The sequence below is a fragment of the Nycticebus coucang genome, chromosome 4, assembly GCF_027406575.1.
Source record: "Nycticebus coucang isolate mNycCou1 chromosome 4, mNycCou1.pri, whole genome shotgun sequence".
Lineage (NCBI taxonomy): Eukaryota > Metazoa > Chordata > Mammalia > Primates > Lorisidae > Nycticebus > Nycticebus coucang.
In genome coordinates, this window is record NC_069783.1 from 95,715,363 (window position 1) to 95,739,480 (window position 24,118).

General features: G+C 39.1%; 1 protein-coding gene and 1 non-coding gene across 7 annotated transcripts in view; both read right to left on the reverse strand.

The window, feature by feature from the left end:
- Nucleotides 1–1,306: 1,306 nt before the first annotated feature.
- Nucleotides 1,307–24,118, reverse strand: part of RNF149 (ring finger protein 149) — a 38,420-nt gene continuing 15,608 nt past the window's right edge. Inside the window, exons 4-8 of one of the 6 annotated variants that reach the window (XR_008379429.1) lie at nt 18,780–18,862; nt 16,455–16,551; nt 12,248–12,446; nt 3,900–4,047; nt 1,307–1,621 (exon numbers count right to left, since the gene is read on the reverse strand). Coding sequence is in view for 4 of the 6 variants with exons in the window: in XM_053587311.1 (XP_053443286.1) it covers nt 3,953–4,047; nt 12,248–12,446; nt 16,455–16,551; nt 18,780–18,862 (474 nt within the window). In the remaining 2 variants the exon portion in view is untranslated. The other 5 variants (XR_008379430.1, XM_053587313.1, XM_053587311.1 and 2 more) reach the window with 5 other exon arrangements.
- On the reverse strand, nt 3,710–3,825 carry LOC128585261 (small nucleolar RNA SNORD89). Its single transcript, XR_008379981.1, has one exon. It is a non-coding gene; the product is annotated as a small nucleolar RNA SNORD89 (small nucleolar RNA).

The window sequence follows — 24,118 nt, forward strand, 5'->3', positions numbered from 1 at the left end:
CCATTCTTTTGCTTTGAGGAAAACCATCAGTCAGTACCTTGGGAGCTAATAACTACTGAGAACTCCAGTGTAAATTGCTTGCTGAATAGGATCTGTGCCCTCTGGGGGCGGATAGATTTGGAAGTGGGAGAGCAGGGTAACATTGCTTGGGCTGTTAACTCTCGTGACTTTGGAGAACAGTGCCTTCCATTAAAGTTCTTTATCAACTATTATCTGATTTATTTTTTATTTGAAGAAAACATGAAAATTTTTTATCAAGGCACCCCAAAGCGTATATATAGGGAAATAATCTGCTTAATTACTCTCTAATCCAACACTTGGCAAAAGTTAGAGGAAACCAAACTTAAGTGATTTTTAAGGTGAGTACAAGTTCCAATCTTACAACATTGGAGAAAGATCAGTACTCTTAGATCTAGAAAAATTATTTATGCACATACTGTTATAACTGTTCTTATGAAAGATTTTTATTTAAATTATTTTTTTAAGGCAGTCTTAATTTTTGCCCTCGGTAGAGGGCCATGGTGTCACAGCTCACAGCAACCTCAAACTCTTGGGTTTAAGTGATTCTCTTGCCTCAGCCTCCCAAGTAGCTGGGACTACAGGCGTCTGCACAATACATGAGATTTCGCTCTGGCTCAGGCTGGTTTCAAACTCCTGAGCTCAGGCAATCCACCCATCTTGACCTCCCAGAGTGCTAGGATTATAGGCATAAACCACTGCGCCTGGCCTGAAAGAGATTTTTAAAGTATGTTTGCTTAGAAGAAATAAAGACCCAAGACTATGTGTCCAAAATAAGGGCAAAACATCAGTTTCTCTCATTGCCTAAAAGGGGGCATCCCAATTGCATGTGACTACTGGGAAAAGAACTGTTCATTACTGACAAACTTTTTTGAATGGATCTTTCAACAGCCCATCCTAAGATTCCAGGACCTACTGATTCTCTGGCTTGATAGAACAGTGAATGCAGCTTGTGCCTGAATATCTTCTGTCTGTAAGGCACATCATAGTCTTGCTGCACTTAAATAGTAACAGCACTTCCATGCTTGGGGCCACTGTAGACAGTGAAATCAACATAAACTACAACAATGAGAAGAAAGAAAGTATTAAACCATGAAAAGGATACTTGTTTACACCATAGGAGCTGAAGCAAGGCAGAGTGCCCCCTTGTTTAACCTGCTAGGAACATGTGTCAGGCAACTAAATTACCGCTCGGTGCTCACAGAAAGTGAGTTACGTGTTGTGCGTGCTGATCTGGGAGACACAAATTTTAGTGAGTAGGGGAATTCTCAAATATGGACTCCAAAAGTAAGGATCAAGATCACAATATTGATGTTTACTTGGAAGAGGAAAGATTTTCAAATTTAAATAAATGGCTTACAACAAATAATTGTACTTAGAGAACATTTTATAAAAATATTTAACCAAGATTTACATTCATAACACCAACAAAAAGTTCTCAGTAAGAGTTTACGTAAAGTAAAAAACTATAATTCTGGGATTCAATTAACTGAAATCAACTTTAAGTGTAATCAAATGAGTTCAATGTAACTGATGTTAAAACATCTTCAATTCTTCGGATTTTCTAGTTCCAATTTCTAGCTTTAATTAATCTTCAGATCACCTGTTTAAAAAAGAAGACAGCAGTAAATATTCCTAAAACTAGCTATTTCAAATAATTCTCTAACTTCAATTTTACAGAAAGATCAATTTTTGTTCTTACAGAGTACATATACACAATTTCAAGGAATACTAAATGATTCACGTCCCCGTAGAGAATGATGGCTCATAGATCTTGAGTGATATCCATTTAAGGTAACATTTTAAGGGTATCTCAAACAATGCATTGGAAGAACTTTTTATATAGTCATTCTAAGACATTTACTGATTACATTTACATCCAGTCTGTTCTTTTTTATGCAGTTACTACTGTTATCAGAAAAATTCCCCCAAGATGAAATCTGGGATTCAATATAATTTTATAGTCAGCTCACAGAAAGTACTAGTGTTCCCAGGTTTCTCTTTAGCCCATCATAAAACTCATCTAAAGTAATGGACCAACTTTTACCCTTATGTTTGTTTATTTTTTTGGAGACAAGAGCCTCAAGCTGTCACCCTGGGTAGAGTGCTATAGCATCACAGCTCACAGCAACTTCCAACTCCTGGGCTTAAGCGATTCTCTTAATCAGAAGCCTCCCAAGTAGCTGGGACTACAGGCACCTGCCACAACACCCAGCTATTTTTTGGCTGTAGTTGTTTGGCAGGCCTGGGCTGGATTAGAACCTGCCAGCTCTTGTGCATGTGGTTGGCGCCTTATAGGCGCCAAGCCTACCATCATGTTTAAATGAAAGCAGTACAAATACTTTTTTTTCAATTCACTTATACTTTGCTGTAGAAAGCATCATGGCTAACTATAACATTGTAGAAATTTCACAAAATGTAACTCATCATAGCCTCACTGCAAACTCAAAACTCCTGTGCTCAAGTGATCCTCCTGCCTCAACCTCCCAAACAGCTGCTGACTAAAGGTATACACTAATTTTATAGAGTTGGGGGGGTCTCACTGTGTTGCTGAGGCTGGTCTCAAACTTTTAACTTCAAATGATCCTGCCTTCCAAAGTGCTAAGATTACAAGATGTAAGCCACCATGCTTGGCCTGATAAATGTTTTTAAACTTTAAAAACTAAATTTGTTGGGGCCGGGCATTGTGGGTCATGCCTGTAATCCTAGCACTCTGGGAGCCCAAAGTGGGTAGACTGCCTGAGCCAGATAAAGTCCTCATCTCTAAAAATAGCCAGGAGTTGTGGCAGGCACCAGTACTCCCAGCTACTTGGGAGGCTGAGGCAAGAGAATCACTTGAGCCCAAGAGTTTGAGGTTGCCATGAGCAATGACGCCACAGCACTCTACCGAGGGTGACAAAGTATGACTCTCATTGAGCAAATAAAATTTTAATGTGTGCAAAAAGATGTTAAACTACAGATGCTGCCAAAAAAATGTATACATTTTTTAAGGAAGGAAAGAACTGTATTAATAAAATGTAATATTCAAGTAAGGTTTGAGTTCTGCGATTCCAAGAGGTGTTCAAGGTGATTTGTGCTCATCTTTTGTTATTGGTATATTTGAGTATTACACTTAAAAAAAATTTCTTTTGAGACAGAATCTTACTATGTCGCCCTTGGTAAAGTGCTGGGGTGTCATAGCTCACAGCAACCTCCAACTACTGAGCTTAAGCGATTCTCTTGCCTCAGCCTCTCGAGTAGCTGGGACTACAGGCACCCGCCACAATGTCCGGCTATTTTTTTGTTGCAGTTTGGTCAAGGCTGGGTTCAAACCTGCCACTCTTGGTATATGGGGTCAGCGCCCTACTCACTGAGCCATAAGTGCTGCCCGAGTACACTTTTAATACAGTTTTTTTCCTTTCTTAAAATGTGTATAAACATTTTTGGGCACATTCTGTATTTTACTGGGGAATTTTATTACACTGGATATCTCATTTCTAGTGTATAGGGACACACACCTATTCTTAAAGGTCTATTATTATTATCTTTAGACTTCTATAGTCCTTGGTTCAAGTAAGTGTACCTTATGGAACACAGACTAGTATTCACTACCCATTCGAGCCCCAGTGTAGTCTGAGGTCTCAATGATTATTTTCTTTGGGATGCCTTTCACAACCACTCCCATGGCATGAAGCTTGATGTTAGTGATGTTACTGAGGTCAGACCAGTGGGTCGCTTCAGGAGGTTTTGTCATCGTGTGCCCACACAGAGAGCAAACTGCTGATGGAGACACTGCAATTCGGCCTTTTATTGTCATCATTCCTCAGTAGCTGTGGGAGTAATCTTTTGGGAAAGGCCGTATATTTAATATCCCTAAAAAGACAGATGTGGGACATTATTACCTGAGAAACAGTGGGTGCTCCTACACTTCTCTGGCCCTTGTGGTTTTCTGCGGCTACAGACACTGGAGAGCGAAGCAGGATGGCAGGCAGGGAGGGGTACAGAGGATCACAGTCGCAAGCACGCTGCCTCTCTCACAGCGCACCTGAGCTTTTCAAAGTTAAAACACCGTTCTACATTATAAGTGAACAAGCAGCTTTTATGACAACTGTCAGGACGAAAGTGATCACTGCTACAAAGAACATAACTGAACTAAATCTTTCTGACTTACCAGACTCTTCATTGACATTTCCCAAATTCCCAGCATCTTATCAACTTTAAAGTTTCATGTTATTTCCATCTAAATACACTTTAAAAATATTTTTCTCAATAAACTTGTATATTTTGAGACACAGTCTCATTCTATTGCCCTGGAGAATGCCCTGGCAACATCATAGCTCACAGCAACCTCAATTTCTGGGGCTCAAATGTTCCCTTGCCTTATTCTGAGTAGCTGGGACTATAGGCACCTGCCACAACGCCCAGCTAGTTTTTCTATTTTTTTTTTTTTTTTCTTTTTGCAGTTTTGGCCGGGGCTGGGTTTGAACCTGCCACCTCCGGCATATGGGGCCAGTGCCCTACTCCTTTGAGCCACAGGTGCCACCCTAGTTTTTCTATTTTTAGTAGAGAGGGGTTCTTGCTCTTGCTCTGGTCTTGAACTCCTGAGCTCAAGCAATCTTAAGTGGAAATGGGTTCTTGCTCTTGCTCAGGCTGGTTTCAAACTCCTGAGCTCAAGCAATCTACCTGCCTCACCCTCCCAGAGTGTTAGGGTTATAGATGTGAGGCACTGTACTCACCCAATGAACATTTACTTTTACTTATAAAATAAAGGTACACAGAGCAACTAGTTTAGAAACAAGAAAAGACTATTAATTTCATACTCTGAAAAGCAACTGCCTCCCTTGACATCTACCTCCAGGAAGGGAGCAAAAGAGCAAAGAGCAGGGAGTTGTGCTTAATCACTTTATAAAGCTCAGCAAGGTCTCCAAAAACTTTCCGTTAGACTACTGCTTTGACCTACAAGTAGGAAGAGCAAATGAGTGACAACAAATGGTTAAGCAAGCTTAATGATTTTAACTTTGCTTAAGAACTGGCTAGGGGTAGTGGTCCATCCCTCACATATAGGCTGGGGGCAGTAATCCCAGAATCCCAGCACTTTGGGAAGCTGAGGTGCAAGGATTACTTGAGGCCAAAGAGTTCAAGACCAGCCTGGGCAACTAAACGAAACCCTGTGTTTACAAAAAAAAAAAAAAAAAAAATTAATAATAATAAAAATAAAAAAATTAGCCAGGCATGGTACAAGTTCAAGTAGTCTCAGCTATTTGGAAGGCTAATTAGGAAGATTACCTGAGCCCAGGGATTGGATATTTCGGTGAGGTGTGATTGTGCCACTGCACTTCAGCCTCAGCAACAGAGTGAGACTGTCTTGCTTAAAAGCTAATCAAGAAAACTTGGTTGTTCTGTGCTAACAACAGCAAAAATAAAAATTCTGCATTTATTACTCTTTAAATTATAAAGATCAAGTTGTAATAAAATCGCAGTATGCCTATTTGATTTTCTCTATAATAAGGCTATGAAGAACTTATTGGTCATGTGTAAAAAAGACTCTTAACTTTTTTATTTGTAGGAAAAAAGTGGATATATTTTCTTCCCAATTAACATGTCACAAGAAATTAGGTAAGAGGAAAATGCAAATCCTAAAGTTATCTATTGCTTTTTTCATAATCCTGAACAAAGTGTTCTCAGATTTTTAAATCTCTATATACATTACAGATGTGCAAGAAAGCTATAGATTTCTTATATCAGTTATCAAGTTTAAAGTTCTAAAAAAAGTCTTTCCTCCAGGGAAAGCCCATGTGATCAACTGAATTGAATTACACAACTCCACTTCAACTACTTTAAAATGGATGTGCTTAGTCTAAAACCCTCGAGAGAATTAATCTTGTTTTCACAGTACTGCAGTAGCTGGTGTAACATTTAGAGCCACCACCTGTCCTTTACATGAGAGTGCCTTTCCTAGTTGTCTTTGTAATAGTCTGAAACAACCATTTATCGTAAATACTATACTTTAGTAGTAGATACATACATGAAGACAAATCAAAGTCTCTTTAAAGAATAAAAACTTAACCCTTTGTATATCAAATCAGAATCTGAAAGGCAAAATATTGCACAGTATTTTCAAATATACAAACTCTGTGCTAAAGTAAAAAAATATCCTTTAGTTCAAGTCAAAATTCTGTAGGGGACACTTGAGTGGGCGTTCAGAGATGGGTCCTCCATGTTGAGGGGTGCTCCTGCCGGCTTCTACAACAAAGCAACAAAAGCTACCCTGAGTCAGGAGGTTAGACAGCATATCCTGAACTTCAATAACACAAACATAATTACTCATTTCAAGATGACATACAGAAAAATTTAAACAAAATATATACGCAAAAACGCCAGCCCATTCCAGAGACAGTCAACAAGAAAAATAGATAAACATCTTCCCCTTACATAGTATGAGAGATTTCCTAGTATTAGCTTAACCAGAATTAATCTGATCAGCACGGTGCTATAAATAAAGACTCAGCCTGAGACGGTGGCACTAGAAGATTATTTCCAAAAGTCAAGTAAGTAGCTATGGTGATGACGTTGCTGCCAATGGAAACAATAGCCAGAATTTACTGGGCACAAGATACTGACCCTACAAGGTAACAATGAATGTGTTATCATCCTCACTTCATAGATAGCAAGGAAAAAGAGATGGAAGCACTTAAAGACAGTATTACTAGGAGTCCAAAATAGGAGTTCTGTATAGCAGTAAAGGATTTCCTTAAATACAACAGTAGAACCAAATACATTTTTTACCAACTTAAAATTTTTAATGGTGAAATAACATAAGTAACCTTACTGAACTTCCCTACCAGTTTCAATGATTGACTTTTTAAATTGATAAAATTGTATATATTTATACAAAGTATTTTGAAGTATGTATATATTATAGAATGGCTAAATCATGCTAATTAATATGTGCACTACATAAAATCTACTCTCAAACATATTTCAAATATAGCATTCACTGGTTGTTTTTGTTTTGGGACACAGTCTCACTCTGTTGCCCAGGCTTGAGTGCCATGGCATCAGCCTAGCTCTCAGCAACTCCTGGGCTCAAGTGATCCCCCCTCCCCTGCCTCAGTGTCTGGTAGCTGGGACTATAGGTGCCTGCCACAATGCCAGGCTAATTTTTCTGTTTTAGTAGAGATGGTCTTACTCTTGGCTTAGGTTAGTCTCCTCTGAATCCTACAGTGCCAGGATCACAGGCGTGGGACACCACACCCGGCCCATACTACACTAGTGTTAACTGCAGTCCCCATGCTGTACTGGGTCTCTTGACTTTACTCATCCCTGAGTGAAACCTTGCATCCTTTAACCAGCATGCCCCCAGTCCTCTCTACCCCAAATCTAATTTAATGTTTTTAAATTTATTTTTTTTTTTTTTTTTTTTTTTTTGTAGAGACAGAGTCTCACTTTATGGCCCTCGGTAGAGTGCCGTGGCCTCACACAGCTCACAGCAACCTCCAACTCCTGGGCTTAAGCGATTCTCTTGCCTCAGCCTCCTGAGTAGCTGGGACTACAGGCGCCCGCCACAACGCCCGGCTATTTTTTGGTTGCAGTTTGGCCGGGGCCGGGTTTGAACCCGCCACCCTCGGTATATGGGGCCGGCGCCTTACCCACTGAGCCACAGGCGCCGCCCAATGTTTTTAAATTTATAAGGTATTCCAAAGGCCATCACAGACAGGAAAACTTAACTCATATTATGAGTTTTTTTTTTTCTGGAGACAAGAGTCTCACTCTCTTGCCCTGGGTAGAGTGTCATCATCATAGCTCACAGCAACCTCAAACTCATGGGCTCAAGTGATCCTTTTGCCTCAGGTGATCCTTTTGCCTCAGTGATCCTTTTGCCATAACACCCAGATAATTTTTTTCTATTTTTAGTAGAGACAGGATCTGAAGCTGGTCTCAAACTCCTGAGCTCAGGCAATCAATCCACCTGTCTCGGCCTTCCAGAGAGCTAGGATTATAGGCTTGAGCCACACTACCCCACTTCTTTATATTTTTAATTTTTTTACATTTATATATCAAGTGCAGATATATTTTGTGAAAATTTGTAATGAATTTTCTGTAAATAAAGGTACATTTAGCTTCAGTTTCTGATTTTTCCTAAGTCCGTATGTATGGAGACCTCTGAGACACCCTGTATATTGTCACTGTTTTAAGGCAAAAAGAACATGAACACATAAATTACCTGTCAGTTTACTGGTAAACAATACTTGGGAATATAAAAATGTACAATGAGGCTCAGGGCCTGTAGCTCAGCAGCTAGGGTGCTGGCCACATACACTGGAGCTGGCGGGTTCAAACCCAGCCCGGGCCTGCCAAACAACAATGACAACTACAACAAACAATTAGCTGGGCGTTGTGGTGGGCGCCTTTAGTCCCAGGAACTTGGGAGGCTGAGGCAAGAAAATCAGTTAAGCCCAAGAGTTGGAGGTTGCTGTGAGCTGTGATGCCACGGCACTCTACCAAAGGTGGCATAGTAAGACTGTCTCAAAAAAAAAGTACGAGAGAAAACAGAATGTGAAGAAGGGGTAGAGCAGCAAGGAGGGGGAACCCAGCTGCTTCAGACTATGTCTGACATTTTGTTGTTCTATAAACCTGGCTTTTCTTTTAAATAAATTTAAGGGGTATGAGTGCAGTTTTGCTATAGGGATATATTACATGGTGGTAAATTCTGGGCTTTTAGTGTAACTATCATCACCCAAATAGTATACACTGTATTTTTTATTTTCTGAGACCCAGTCTCACTCTGTCACCCAGGGTACAGTGCCATTGGGTCATCAAAGCTCACAGCAACCTCAAACTCTTAGGTTCAAGAGATCCTCTTGGACTAGGACGCGGTGGCTCACGCCTGTAATCCTAGCACTCTGGGAGACCGAGACAGGTGGAATGACTGCTAATTAATATGTGCACTACATGGTTCAAGACCACCCTGAGCAAAGAGAGATCCATGTTTTTAAAAATAGCCAGGCATTTTGGCGGGTGCCTGTAGTCCCAACTACCTGGGAGGTGGAGGCAAGAGGATCTCAAGACTAAGAGTTTGAGGTTGCTGTGAGCTATGATGGCATGCACTCTACTGAGGGTGACAAAGTAAGACTTTTTTTTTTCTTTTTTGAGACAGAGATCCTCTTGCCTCAGCCTCCTAAGAAGCTGGGACAATAGGTGCCTGCCACAACACTCAGCTAATTCTTCTATTTTTAGTAGAGATGGGGGGTCTCACTCTTGCTCAGGCTTGTCTCGAACTCCTGAGCTCAAGTAATCCACCTGCCTCAGCCTCCCAACCTTCTGAGTCTCCAGTGACATTACTGCACATTCTATGTCTACGTGTACACGTTACTTACTTCCCATTTAAAAGTGAGAACATGTGGTATTTGTCTTTCTGCGCCTGAATTGTTTCCCTTTAGATAACAGCCATCAGTTCCATCTATGTTGCTGCAAAAGTCAGATTTTATTCTTTTTTACGGTTGAATAGTATTCAATTATGTGTGTATACATACCCAGCCTATCCTGTTTTGTTTTTTTTTTTTTTTTAAGACAGAGTCTCACTATGTCGCCCTAGATAGAGTGCTGTAGCATCACAGCTCACAGCAACCTCAAACTCTTGGGCTTAACTGATTCTCTTGCCTAAGCCTCCCAAGTAGCTGGGACTACAGGTGCCTGCCACAACGCCCAGCTATTGTTTTTGTTGTTGCAGTTGTCATTGTTGGTTTAGCTGGCCCAGACCAGGTTCACACCTGCCAAACTCGGTATATGTGGCCAGCACCCTACCCACTGAGCTATGGGTGCCATGCAGCCCATCCTCTGTTGATGGACTCTTAGATTGATTTTGATATCTTTGCTATCGTGAATAGTGCTGTGATAAACATAAGTGAGTGTGTGTGTGTATATATATATTTTTAAAGACAGAGTCTCACTTTGTCGCCCCTGATAGACTGCCATGGGGTCACAGCTCACAGCAACCTCAGACTCTTGGGCTCAAGTGATTTTCTTGTGTAGATGTATTTTTGATATAATTTCTTTTCCTTTAGGTAAATATCCAGCAGTTGGACTGCTGTGTTGAATGGTCTTAGCTTCATTCTCCACCTTCTTATTTCTACCCCTATTTCAATTTATGCTATCCTGGTTCTAAGAGGGCATTTGGGTTGAGCGATGGCAAATTATAAGCAACAAAAACATAAAAATCTGGAGACTGTTTTTGAAGGACCTTCAGTCAGAATAAGGGTATTTGTCTTTCAAATATTTCAAGGATGGTCATGTACTAGAGAAAGCAAGGTTAGTTTTCTTTCTGTAGTCTGAAGACAGAGCCCAAAATCCTATTAGTACATATTTTGGCTCAATATGAGATTTCTAAAAATAAAAGTCATTTATAAACTGAACATGTTACCTCTGCCTTATAAGGTGGTCTAGTCTTGGCTGGGGAGCTGGTTAAAAGAAAGCCCACAAAAGATCACCCTTCACAATTTTATAATTCTCTGAAATCCATTCTCCTTTTTTCTTTTATAATGCATTCTTTTTTCCTCTGGTACTGGTTTAAAACTAGTATTTCTACCTATCTTTGCCTTACAGATCTTGAATGTGTTAGAAACAAACTGATTTAGTTTGAATCTTATTGCTTTAGAAAACTATGCTTCCTTTTCCAGGCAAAATTCAAAATTAGAAACATCAATTCTCCCTAGATAAATTAACCTATAAAGTTAATCCAGTTCCAATAAAAAATTCTTGTTGGCAAAATGATTTCAGAATTAATCTTTTAAAAATGCAGAATAGGCTCAGCAGCTACCAGTCACATACATTGGGGCTGGTGGGTTCGAACTCAGCCCGGGCCTGCCAGACAACAAAGACAACTACAATGACAAATAGCCAAGCATTGTGGCAGGCACCTGTAGTCCCAGCTACTTGGGAGGCTAAGGCAAAAGAATCACTTAAGCTCAAGAGTTTGAGGTTGCTGTGAGTTGTGATGTGACCGCACTCTACAGAGGGTGACATAGTGAGACTGTCTCAAAATAAATAAATAAATACAATAAAAATAAAAATGCAGAATAGCCCAGACATTTTTTAAAAAGAATAAAGATGAATGAATTTGCCTTGCAAAAACCAAACATATAATTCGCAAATAATTATTATTAACCAAACAATATTAGGACAACTGGTTAAATGGGCAAAAACCAGGTTAGATCTCTCCTCACACCTTAAGCGATGTGGATTAAAATTTAAGTGTAAAATACAAATCCACAAATACTAGCAAAATATAGGCCACCATTTTATAAGCTTGAGATGAGAAAGACCTTGCTAAGTTACCATGCTATCAAAGACAGACTCATGAAAAAACGGGAAACTAAAATGACTTAAGTTAATTTCTAGCTAATAAAATAGTACAAAAAGTCAAAGAGAAAATAGAGGGAAAACATATAAAATATATGACAAAGACCTTATATTTTCAACATAAAAAGAATTTTAAGAAAATAAAAAAAATTAGTACTAGGAATGAAATGAAAGTGATGAAAAAAAAAGAGAGAGAGAAGAATGTAACCATCAGTAAATAAATGCAATTCAAACATTTTACCTGTCAAGAACGGGAAATTAGATCAGTGATAAGTATATACACATAGTGATTTCAAAATGCTTCTTATACTAAATGTCTATTGATAATTTAAAGAGGCTGGGTGTGGTGGCTTATGCCTGTAACCCTAGTACTCACTCTGGGAGGCCGAGGTGGCTGGAGCTCATGGGCTCAAGACCATCCTGAACCAGAGCAAGACCCTATCTCTAAAAATAGCCGGGCGTTGTGGCAGGTGCCTAATCCCAGTTACTTGGAAAGTTAAAGCAAGAGAATCGCTTGAGCCCAAGAGTTTGAGGTTGCTGTGAACTATGACACCAAAAGTGATACTGTCTCAAAAAAAAAAAAAAAAAAGTTTAAAGAAACTACAGCAAATCCAAAATGTAATACTACATAGCCATAAAAATTATCTATTGATAGAGTTTCATATATTAAGTAAAATAAGGTTAACCAACATAAGTGATGCTCCTCCATCCTAACACATCCTCAAAGTTCTAGAGAAACATCTGGAAAGATACATATCAAAATATTAAAATGGTATCTCTAGGTGTGACATTATTTTTTTCCCCCTTTATGTTTTCCCACATTTTATGTATTTCTTAATTTCTTTCAACTACTGACAACATTCCATGGTTTTAGAATCTACAGCCATCTTACCGAGAAGCACTGTGTTTTCACCTGCATCTCCTTTAAAGCTGGCATCACAGGGCAGTTCAGACGCAGCAGGGGGTGCTGAGGGCAGACTGCTCCCGTCACTTCTCTCATCACCTGGCAAAGTCAGACTCAAATTTGCAGCCAGAGCCCTGCCACTGGGAGATTCTGGAGGTGGCATATCCTGTCCATCCTCTGGCTCTCCCTTGAGAATTACAACAGAAGAAAATGCCTTTTCTAAGTAACATGACCAAAGTATCTATCATCTGGCTTACAATCCGTAGAAGACACTCTGTACTTTTTATACAGTGAATTTAGTAAAGAGCACATCAATGTCTCCTTTATCTAGCATGAAAAGATGAATTACTTCTCAACAAGTAGCTTTCTCAGACCTACGTGTTTTTTATTCTAAAAACCATACCCCCTGGCCCCCTTGATACAAGCAATGCTAACTTTTAAACTATTTGACAGAAGGGAAGCTTCCATAAACTTCCCTGCCCCTGGGCAGAGGCTGTGAACCCGTCTGATTGTCTGCCCAGAGTCTTTGGCCCTGTTTTACAGTGAGGCAAAAGGGTTTCAGAGATGAACAAGGCTTCTGAATAGAGGGCTTCAGACTATATTTTGATTTTCTTTAAAAAAAAAATCAGTTATGGCTCCTTCTTTATAAATGGGGTGTCTGTCAATTACAATTTGCCTCCAACTTTCCTCCCTTTCCCATTTGCTTTTTAAAGAAAATAAGGAGAGTGAGGGCCAAAGACTCTATCAGCACTACTCCATCAAGGCTCAGCAGTTGGGGGATATCCAGAAACCTCTTCTGATTAGCACTAGAGACAAGTGAGTTGTGAGTGGATGGAACTGCTGGTAAAATGACTTAACTGAGGAGTTACCAAGGTTGACTGTGAATACCCAGCTCAGAATCTCACCACTGGTTCAAGTAAAAACACCCACCAATGGGGCACTTCACCTCCTTCCTCTGTGCTCTCAGGGCTTAGGCACCACTGGTGGCTGCTCCCAACATGCCCCCCCGCATCCCTCTCCACCAGGGTTCTGGAGCCTGCCATTCCCTTCTTCTTCAGTAACTAAACACCCTTCCAGCCCTCCTCCTGACATCCTGCCACAACACCCAAGCTCCTGCTCAGCCTAAGTACCTGCCAATGTAATGGCCTGCCAGCCTCCAACCCATCCCTCCACCTCTGCAGACACATCACCAACCTGTAACACCCAGCTCAGCTCAGCTGCTCCTCCTAAGTCCACTCCCTCCATCTTCTGGCTTCTACTTGGAACATGGAGGGTCACTCCTCTATGCTCCCACAGAGGTCTCTTCAAACGTGCCTCTTTTGCCACATTATGTCAGTGTGTGCCCTGGCTCTACACAGTCCACAGAGGGAAATCTCCAAGAGCCGCTGAACTAGCTGTTCTTATTCATCTATCTCCCCACAGCCAAGCTCAGATCTGACAATTTGATCTATGCTTGCTGAATGAATGAAAATAAGTCACCAGTGGCACAGTGAAGTGGGTTGAGCTGCAGACCAAAGGATTGCCTTTAAAGTCTGCGTGAGGGACTGCTGGTGAGTTTCACTGTGGTTGTGAGGAAATGGAGAACTAGTTACTTAAGAAAGCATGTCATTTAAAAACCCAATGCAGGAGAGGTCTATGGGCCTAAAGAAAAATAGAATATTGTCTAAAGATTGAAAATTTAAAGGCAAGACAAGTAAATTTCTTAGATTTAAGTTACTATAGGTTCTGTTCTTGAAAAAATAAACTAGTCATTCTGGAGATATATACTGTACATAGTCTACCTTTCTGAAATTAGCATTCTAAGTAACCAACTCAACCTTGTGCAAGATAAAGAACGCTAAGTTTTAATATATGAAATATGTATGTAGCTATATTTCTAAAAAGAAAACTCATGAGGATTAAAGTCTTTATGGTAAAGTTAGTGAAATTCCTTAAAACTTAGAATGAGCTTCAGAGGACATCTAAAAAGGAAAAAGTTCTAAAACTTCACTAAGAAAAATATCTATCAAGCTCCCTGTATTCTATTATTTAAAATGCCGTCCAAAAAAGGTACATCCTCTCACCTAAGCTACGGTTTCTGGCCAAAAAGAAAGGATGATCCAGGTTCACTAAGAAAGCAAGTCATGCCATGCTAAACAGAACAATTATTGAAAACCATGAATAAGTGAAATTTAGAAATTTTTGAGGAAAGAAAATTTCTAAACATCAAAACAGCCTGAGTTTCCAATAAGACAGTTCTTGAATGCTGAACTTCCCCCTTCCTGTGTTCATACAGTGAGGATGTTCTGAAACTCATATTTAAAAAACATAATTCCGGCTGGGCGCTGGTAGCACAGTGGTTAAGGCATCAACCACATACACCAAGGCTGGCAGGTTCAAGTCCAGCCCAGGCCAGCTAAACAACGACAACGACAACAAAAAATTGCTGGATGTTGTGGTGGGCACCTGGTCCCAACTGCTTGGGAGGCTGAGGCAGAACTGCTTAAGCCCAAGAGCTGGAGGTGCTGTGAGCTGTGGTGCCATCGTACTCTACCGAGAGTGACAAAGTGAGACTCCATTTCAAAAAAATAAAACACATAATTCATAAAGAATTATAGTAGTTATTAAGGGAAAGGCCTCTTATGTACCTTTGAAGACACACAAAGCTAGAAGAGGACATTTTTTTTTTTTGGCTGGGGCTGAGTTTGAACCCGCCACCTCCGGCATATGAGATCGGCACCCTACCCCTTTGAGCCACAGGCGCCGCCCATAGACGAGGACATTTTAAGCAAAGCTGGTTAAATACAATACCAGTATTGTTTCATGGGGTCAATTCTTTAGCCATGCCATTGTACAGAAGCTTATACAGCCACAGCCATTATGGCTTAAAGTTGCATAAAATGATCATCACTGAATTAACTGGCCAGACATGGTAGTTCATGCTTGTAATCTTAGCACTTTGGGAGGACAGGTGAGAAAATCACTTGAGGCCAGAAGTTCAAGACCAGCCTCAGCAGCACAGTGAAACTCCCTCTGTACAAAAAACTAGAAAAGTTATCTGTGTGTGGTAGTGCATGCCTGCTACTCAGGAGGCTGAGGCTGGAGGATTGCTTGAACCCAGAAGTTTGAGGTTACAGTGAGCTGTGATAATGCCACTGCACTCTAGCTCAGGCAACAGAGTGAGATCCTGTCCCCAAACAACTAAACAAAATCTAAAACTCTCTATAAAACTCTAGTTTCTAATTCTACAATAAACTCTATCTATAAAAAATTCTTAAAAATATGTTCAGCAGCCAGAAAATATATTTGATATTTAAATTACTTTCCCAAAGATCTTTATTTAAAAACGTTTTCATTTAATAGAGTATTTTGAGACATTAATAGTTTATACAGAAACTCTAAAAATAAACAAAAAAATAACAACCTAGAAAAATCTTTTTTCCCCACAGTCCACAGAAAGAAATCCTCAAGAGCCACTGAGCCGCTTAACCCCTGAAAGTCCCCTTTAAGGGGAGTATAATTGCTGGAATGAAGCAAACAAATTTTAAAGCAGATACTCCATTAACAAGCTGCATGACCTCATGCGAATTATTTAACTTCTCTGTGCTCGAGTTTTCTAATTCATAGAATAGGGACAGTAAGTTTCATACAGCAGGTGTAAGAAACTATCAGGCATTTAGCACATGGCTAGCTACTATCATGATGTCTCTTCCACTTGCCTTCCTGTCTTCCGAGGAAGGTCCTTATGACCATGTAAGTATCACAAACTGATGGACCAAATTCAATGCAGGGCAAAATTCCCCAGAGCTACTTGAAACCCAGGAATGGGGAGAACGATAGCAAGAAGTGTTGGCAGTAAGCCAGAAAATGTATGAAGGTGCCTTCCATTTCAAATGCTTTGTGATTCTTGTTTATATAAAATGAACTGGCATATATACATTCTGCAGTGTAGTATACCAAAACACATTGCTCATATTTCTCTGGAAACATCCTATCATATTATTCTATCACTGTAAATTTAGTACATTGGTTTTTTTTTTTTTTTTTGGACTGTCTTAACAATTCATTACTAATAAAGAAGAAAATTTCTTCAAAGAAACACAAGGATGTTCGAAGGTGCCTTCCGCCCATTCCTCTTGCCTCTGGTCAGTAACGAAATCTAATCACTCAGGAAGAACTGGGGCAGAGATTGAATATAAACAAAAATGCAACAAACCCAATATCTCAGGGCTTTGATGACATCAAGTTTACACATTGGACACGTTCGGTGATCCAAAAGCCATGGGTCAATGCATATTCTATGAAAAATATGCCTAAAAAAATTAAGTATGTGTTAATGTTTTAAAATAAATGTTTTATATAACTTATAAAGGAAATAAGACATTGTACCAACTCACTCTTGCATTACAAATCAACACTCTAGTCTACTCATCTATCCTAAGTCATTACACATCTTATCTTCCATGTTAAACAGAATCTGGCACTTCTAGGGAAATTTTCTCTTTACTACACAAACAGTATGGCATATTTCCACCTCACGGTAGGTTGTACATTTTTATTTAACTTTGTAAGGTATTTAAAAACCTTGGGGAATAAAAGTGGCATAAACTAATAGTAGTAAGTAAACTAATACTAAACTGATAGTATTTTCTTTCAAATGACTATATAAAGTATAAGACTGTATACTTATACTATATTATATTATATATAAGGTGACATATAAAATGACTCAAATAAAAATGCAACAAAATATTAACAAATTATCTTTGGATGGTAAATATAAAAACTTACTTTTTCTCTTAAACATTTTGTACATGCTACATTATTCTATAGTGAGCACCTATCGATTTCAGAATAAAAAATGAAAAACGGGATCTATATTTTCTTCTTTCACTGACTTGCCTGAGTTGACTAAATTTTCCTCCCATTTGATGAATCTGCTTTCTCTATGTGATGAAGAAAAGGAGTTAAGAGCCAGACAGACTGGACTCCAGCTGCGACTCTCAACTAGGTTCCGACCCTCTATGCACCCACACCCCTGGCTGCTTTGAGTGGCATGGGCCATATTCATAAAGCTGTGCCAGGAACAGACATAACTGCTCATGTCTAGAGACCTTTTCTTCAAACAGAAATCTGTTAGTAGACTTAAAAATCATAGTACTTAAGATATAATTTTGTTTCACAAAAACACAAAAGAAACATGATGGCTTTATTGGGAAATTTGCTACATAAAGCAAAAAAGAAAATGGGGGGTGGGGTGGGGAGCCAAAATTCCAATAAGGAGAGGAAACTTGACTTGCAGCATGTCTGTGCTGGAGGGGTGCGCACAGCCTCGGTGCAGTCCCAGCACACTCCCGCCGTGTGTCTGTGCAGTGGCCCCAGCAGGGCTGCCACATCAGGAAGACTTGCTCTAAACCAGCACAGAGTAAAAATTATTTTCTAGTTTGGTAATTTTCTACAGAACACCACCAACCTATACTGACCCCAATTCATGAAGAGCTCACTGCACCAACCCCACATCTGTAGATTTAACCTAGCTACACTCATTCAGGAAACTTTTATCTAGAACTTAATCTACTGTAAAGTATTTGTGTATATAGGCAGTCCTGGGTTATGAACCAGATAGGTTCTGCAGGTTTATTCTTAAACTGAATTTGTATGTCAGGTGGAATGGGTACATTTACATATTACCTGTAATAGCCTCAGCTCATAAGCACGAGATGGGTGTCAGTCAGATGTTTGTAACTCGGGATTTATGGTCCTCCATTCATAAGTGCAAGTTGTTAAGCAAGTCAGATGTTTATAATTTGGGGACTGCTGTGTACTACTAAAGTACTTTGCAAACAAAGCAAATGTTATATATTAACTTATGACTGGCCTCTAATAGGTGTGAAGTATAATTAAAATTGATCAGACTTAAAACATATAACTTCTGTACACAAAATAAATCCTTCTGTTAACAAAGCAATTCTTTCAAAAGGTTATTAAAGTATGCCATTATTAAAAAAAAAATTGCAACTTCCTGTTGCTAAACCAAAGCCCCTAGTGTAACCAAAGTGAAGGGAAGAATACAGAGTTTACACAACCCCAGAAAGAACCCTAATTAAGGGCACAAACCACTGCCCTCATCGACCTTTCCTTCTGGCTATTTCAGGCCCTTCCCCTAGGTGCTACGATCTTTTTGCGCCCAACACCGCTTATTTTTTGCTTTGCTAAATATATAATGAAATTCCTAGGATTCTTTTTTTCCTTTGCCTTTCTCTATACTTTCTAGGATTTTATGAAGCCTTGTTTATTAAGACTAAAAACTGATCTATGAAAAAGATATTTAATGAGTCTTAATAGTCACTTACAAGTCCCCTAAACTGAGCAATTTTAAAGAGCCTTGAAGACAATGTTAAAGTCCAAACTTCTTTTCTAAAAAACAAGATGATCACAAAATACCAAGATCTTCGTATCATAAAAAGCATGCAACTCTTTTGTCAGAAACCTAAAACTTGTCAAGTAAGTTTTAACATCTCAGTAGGTAAAACAAACATACTTGCATGGCAGAATTCTGATAATATCCTTTACTTTAAAACTTTCAATACACACTGCACAATTTTCAGCATCAACATCAATTCCCTGTAAAAAGAAAAGGAAAGAATTTAAGACATCGTTGACATATAATATATACTTTCTAAACACTCTATATTGCCTAAGCAATATAAATTCTATTCTACTCTGGCACAACCTGAAAGAAACTAAAATTAAAAGAAATAATTGTACTTGGTATTTACTTTTTATTACTATCAAGAAGTTATCTAAAGGGCAGAAAAGAAAAAAATTAGTATCTAATCAAACAAGAACAGTGTTTATAATTTAGTAAGCCAATGTTCATGGTTTTTTAAAAATAACATATTCACATTTTAAGGGCTGTTGAAATGCTAATGTCTGCTATATTATGATAAATTACTTTTCAAACACAAAACTCACAATATAAAAAGGACGAATATATAATAAGCTACTTCTTTTCTAGAATCATTTAAAAAAATTCCAAATTTACATCTGCTAAGAAACAAAGTTACAATTTGCAAATAAAAAAACACAAACGATTAAATATCTAAAAAGATTCACCTCATTCTATCTTGGCCTTTTGGCTAAGATCAAGTGTAAAGATATTCACCTTAGGGCAGCGCCTGTGGCTCAAGGAGTAGGACGCCGGTCCCATATGGCGGAGGTGGCGGGTTCAAACCCAGCCCCGGCCAAAAACCACAAAAAAAAAAAAAAAAAAGATATTCACCTTAGTAGTGATAAAAGAATTACAAAAGAGTAAGTTACCATTTTTTACCTAACAAATTAACAAAGATAAAAAGAAATAAAAATTGCTGGGGGGGCGGGGAGCAGTCTTGTGACAAAATTTCCACTTGTAAGATCTATGGGTCATAGACCTTTCTAGTGGTATGTGCCCACCTAACTTCTCCAGTAACCTCTGATCTATCCACCTGGTCCTATCCCACCAACCAAAGCAGGTAGGAACAGAGTGGTTATCTAAGCCAAGACAGGCCAACAAGATTGTCTTTCCTGGGATTTTGGAACAGGGATTCAGGAACTACTAATCAGTGCATGCATGTGGCTGCAAATTTAGCAAGTTCATTTTATGAAAAACAGCTACATCGCCCTTATATAATTACCATATTTAAAAATATATTCAGCCATGTACACCACTTGTTAAACAAAGCAATAAAAGTTTGATTTGTTATTAAATACTATATTAAAATTAACTTTAACATTTTAATTTATATGCTACATTGAAAATAAATACTACCCTTTTCCCTGAAAATAAGACAGTGTCTTATTTTAAGGTGTGCTCCCAAAGATGCACTAGGTCTTATTTTCAGGGGATGTCTTATTTTCGGGGAAACAGGTTATCACTTATTTATCACATAACATGCAAGAACAAGGAAATTATTTATTTAGAGACAGAGTTTACTATGTTGCCCTCGGTAGAGTGCCGTGGCGTCACAACTCACAGCAACCTCAAACTCTTGGGCTTACACAATTGTCTTGCCTCAGCCTCCCAAGTAGCTGGGACTACAGAAACCCACCACAATGCCCGGCTATTTTTTGGTTGTAGTTGTCATTGCTGTTTAGCTGGTCTGGGCTGGATTTGAACCCACCAGCCTTGGTGTATGTGGCTGGTGCCATAACCACTGTGCTACAGGCACCGAGCCACAGTGAAATAATTTTTAAGTCTCTAACAACGGTTGGCAAGTTTATACATTACTTGTGATGAGTCCAGAAGAAAGCCACTGGAAAACAAACACACTAGTCTCCAGAAGTGGATAAGATGTAGATAAAGGAAAACATTTTTCTATACAAGTTTAAAATGTAAAACTGTCAGAAAATCTATATACAATGTTCCTCCATTTACCATGGGGTTATGTCCAGAAAAACCCACTGCAGTTTGATTTTAAGTTTACGACCTCTATCTCTTACCATACACAAAAATCAACTCAAGATGGATTAAAGACTTGAATATAAGACCTGAAATTATAAAAATACTAGAAGAAAATCTAGCTTCTGGACATTGGTCTAGGCAAAGAAGTCACAACTAAGATCTCTAAAACACAGGCAACAAAACCAAAAATAGACAAATGGGACCTAACGACAAGACCTCTGCACAGCACAAGAAATTACCAACAGAGTGAACAGACAACTAGAGGAATGGAAGAAAATGTCTGCAGATTGTACATCTGACAGGGGACTAATACCCAGAATTCACAAGGAACTCAATGAAGAAAATAATAACCCCATTAAAAAAAGGGCTAAGGACATAAACAACTATTTCTAAAAAGAAAACTAATGACCAACAAGCTATAAAAAAAGTTCAGGATCATTAATCATCAGAGAAATGCAAATTAAAGTTGTGGGATATCATCTTATACTAATAATGGCTATAAAAAAAATAACATGTTGGTGGTGCCTGTGGCTCAATGAGTAGGGCGCGGTCCCATGTACCGAGGGTGGCGGGTTCAAACCCAGCCCCAGCTGAACTGCAACCAAAAAATAGCTGGGCGTTGTGGTGGGTGCCTGTAATCCCAGCTGCTCAGGAGGCTGAGGCAGGAGAATCGCGGAAACCCAAGAGCTAGAGGTTGCTGTGAGTCCTGTGACATCATGGCACTCTACTGAAGGCAGTAAAGTGAGACTGTCTCTACAAAAAAAAAAAAAAATAACATGTTGATGAGGATGTGAAGAAAAGGCAACGCACGTGCTATTGGTAGGAATATAAATTAGTGTTACCTCTATGGAAAATAGTATGAAGATTTTTCAAAGAATTGAAAATAAAAAAAAAAAAAAAAGAATTAAAAACAGAGCTACCATATGATCCAGCAGCTCTACTGCTGGATATCTACCTAAAGGAAAGGAAATTAATATATACAAAAGATACCTGTACTTGTATGCTTATCACAGCATATTCACAATAGCAAACAGATGGAAGTGTCTATCAATGGAGGATTGGATAAAGAAAAATTTCCATACACAACGGAACATCATTTGTCCTTAAAAAAATGAAATCCTGTCTTTTATAGCAACATGGATGGAACTGGAGGCCATTATCTTAAGGGAAACAACTCAGACATAGAAAACACATGTTCTCACTTACATGAGGGAGCTAATAACATATCTATATGGAAACAAAGTGCAGAATAATGGACAGTGGTGACTCAGAAGGGTGGAAGTGTGGGGGTGGGGATGATGGGAGGTTACTTGGTGGGTACAGCATGTTGCTCCAGTGACAGATACACTGAAGGGCCTAACTGTACCACAATGTATATACCGATGTGGCAAAACTGCACAGGTACCCTATGAATATATACACTTTTTTTTTTTTTTTTTGAGACAGAGTCTCACTTCGTCACCCTCAGTTGAGTCCTGTGGCATCACAGCTCACCACAACCTCCAACTCTTGGGCTTAAGTGATTCTCTTGCTTCAGCCTCCCAAGTAGTTGGGACGACAGGTGCCTGCCACAATGCCCTGCTATTTTTTGGTTGCAGTGGTCATTGTTGTTTAGTAGGCCCAGGCCGGGTTTGAATCTGCCACCCTTGAAGGTGCATGTGGCCAGCACTGTAACCATTGTGCTACAGGTGCCTAGTCTAATATATACACATTAAAAAAAAAAGGACAATGCCTGTGGCTCAGTGGGTAGGGTGCCGGGTCCAACCCTGGCCTTGGCCAGCTCAAACAGCAATGAGAATTGCAACAAAAAATAGCCAGGCATTGTGGTGGGTGCCTGTAGTCCCAGCTACTCGGGAGGCTGAGGCAAGAGAATTGCCCAAGCCCAGGAGTTGGAGGTTGCTGTGAGCTGTGACACCACAATACTCTACTAAGGGTGACAAAGTGAGACTCTGTCTCAAAAAAAAAAAAAAAAGAAAAAACAAAACAAAAACTCCACCCAAAATATTGTAAGCTGAAAATGCATTTAATACACCTAACCTAATGAGCACCACAATTTAACCTAGCTTACCTTAAACATGTTCAGAACATTGATAGTCACTAGAGTTGGGCAAAATAATCTAATAAAGCCTATTTTATGATAAGGTGTTGAATACTGTACTGAAAGAGAAAAACAGAACGGCTATACTGGCATTCAGTTTCTACTGAATGTGTATCACTTTTTGCACCATCACAAAGTCAAAAAAATCGTAAGTTCAACCATTTAGGGATCCCTTTTTTTTTTTGGAGACAAGAGTTAAGCTGTAGAGTGCTGTAGCATCACAGCTCATAGCAACCTCAAACTCTTGGGCTTAAGTGATTCTCTTGCCTCAGCCTCCCACGTAGTGGGGACTACAGGCACTTGTCACATCACCCGGCTATGTTTTTTTTTTGCAGTTTTTAGCCGGGGCTGGGCCTGAACCCGCTACCTCTGGCATAGGGGGCCAGCGCTCCACTCCTTAGAGCCACAGACACTGCCCAATACAGCTATTTTTTGATTGTAGTTGTCATTGTTGTTTGGCGGGCCGGGCTGGATTCAAACTCACCAGCTTTCATGTATGTGGCCAGCACCCTAGCCGCTTGAGCTATAAGTGCTGAGCCGAGATCCTCTTTTTTTAACCATTACTCTGACAACTTACAAAAAACAGTCCCTGGAGACATATTTTCAAAAGTGTTCTGAATAGGAAAAGGATAATATTAATTTACTTATGTTGTCAAAGATTCAATTCAGTAAACTATACATATGAGTCTATATCTTCTTCTCATACTTAAGAACTGAAATTTCCTGCTAAGGAGAGTAAGTAGAAAGCAAATTCCAAGAAAAACATAACACCACGTGCTTCTCAAGTAACCGGCTATGCTGAATGTGTGCAGTTAGTCACAGGCATTACCTGGAAACTCTTTCTCCAAGGATGCTCAGTGATTTGTAAATCAGACACTAATCCTAAACTGTTAGATGTGTTTATTTCATTCTTTTCTCTACTTTTTCTGTTCAACACATTTGTAGGGAAAGAAACCAATAGCGTGCACAAACTGTTAAAATTGCACTGTACTATAGTATAAAAGCTATCAGGGAAGAAACAGTAGCTACTAATACAATTTCAAGAGTATCTTAATATTAAATATATCACATAAGCCATTAATACCAAATTCTATGGTAAAAAAATCATGTGTCTATAATTTAATGTGCTGTTTTTCTTTTTAATCTTTAAGGTCAGAAAAAGAAATTATACCATAAATGTAGTTAGTCTTTTCATTTTTAAAGGGGGAGTGGAGATTGGAGGGTTGAATAGATCCTGAGCAACAGAGTGAGATAACATGAACATCAAGATAGCTGAACCAACCCATAGCTACAAGTCAACACAAGTTACTAACATTTCACAGCATATAAGAGGGACTATTAA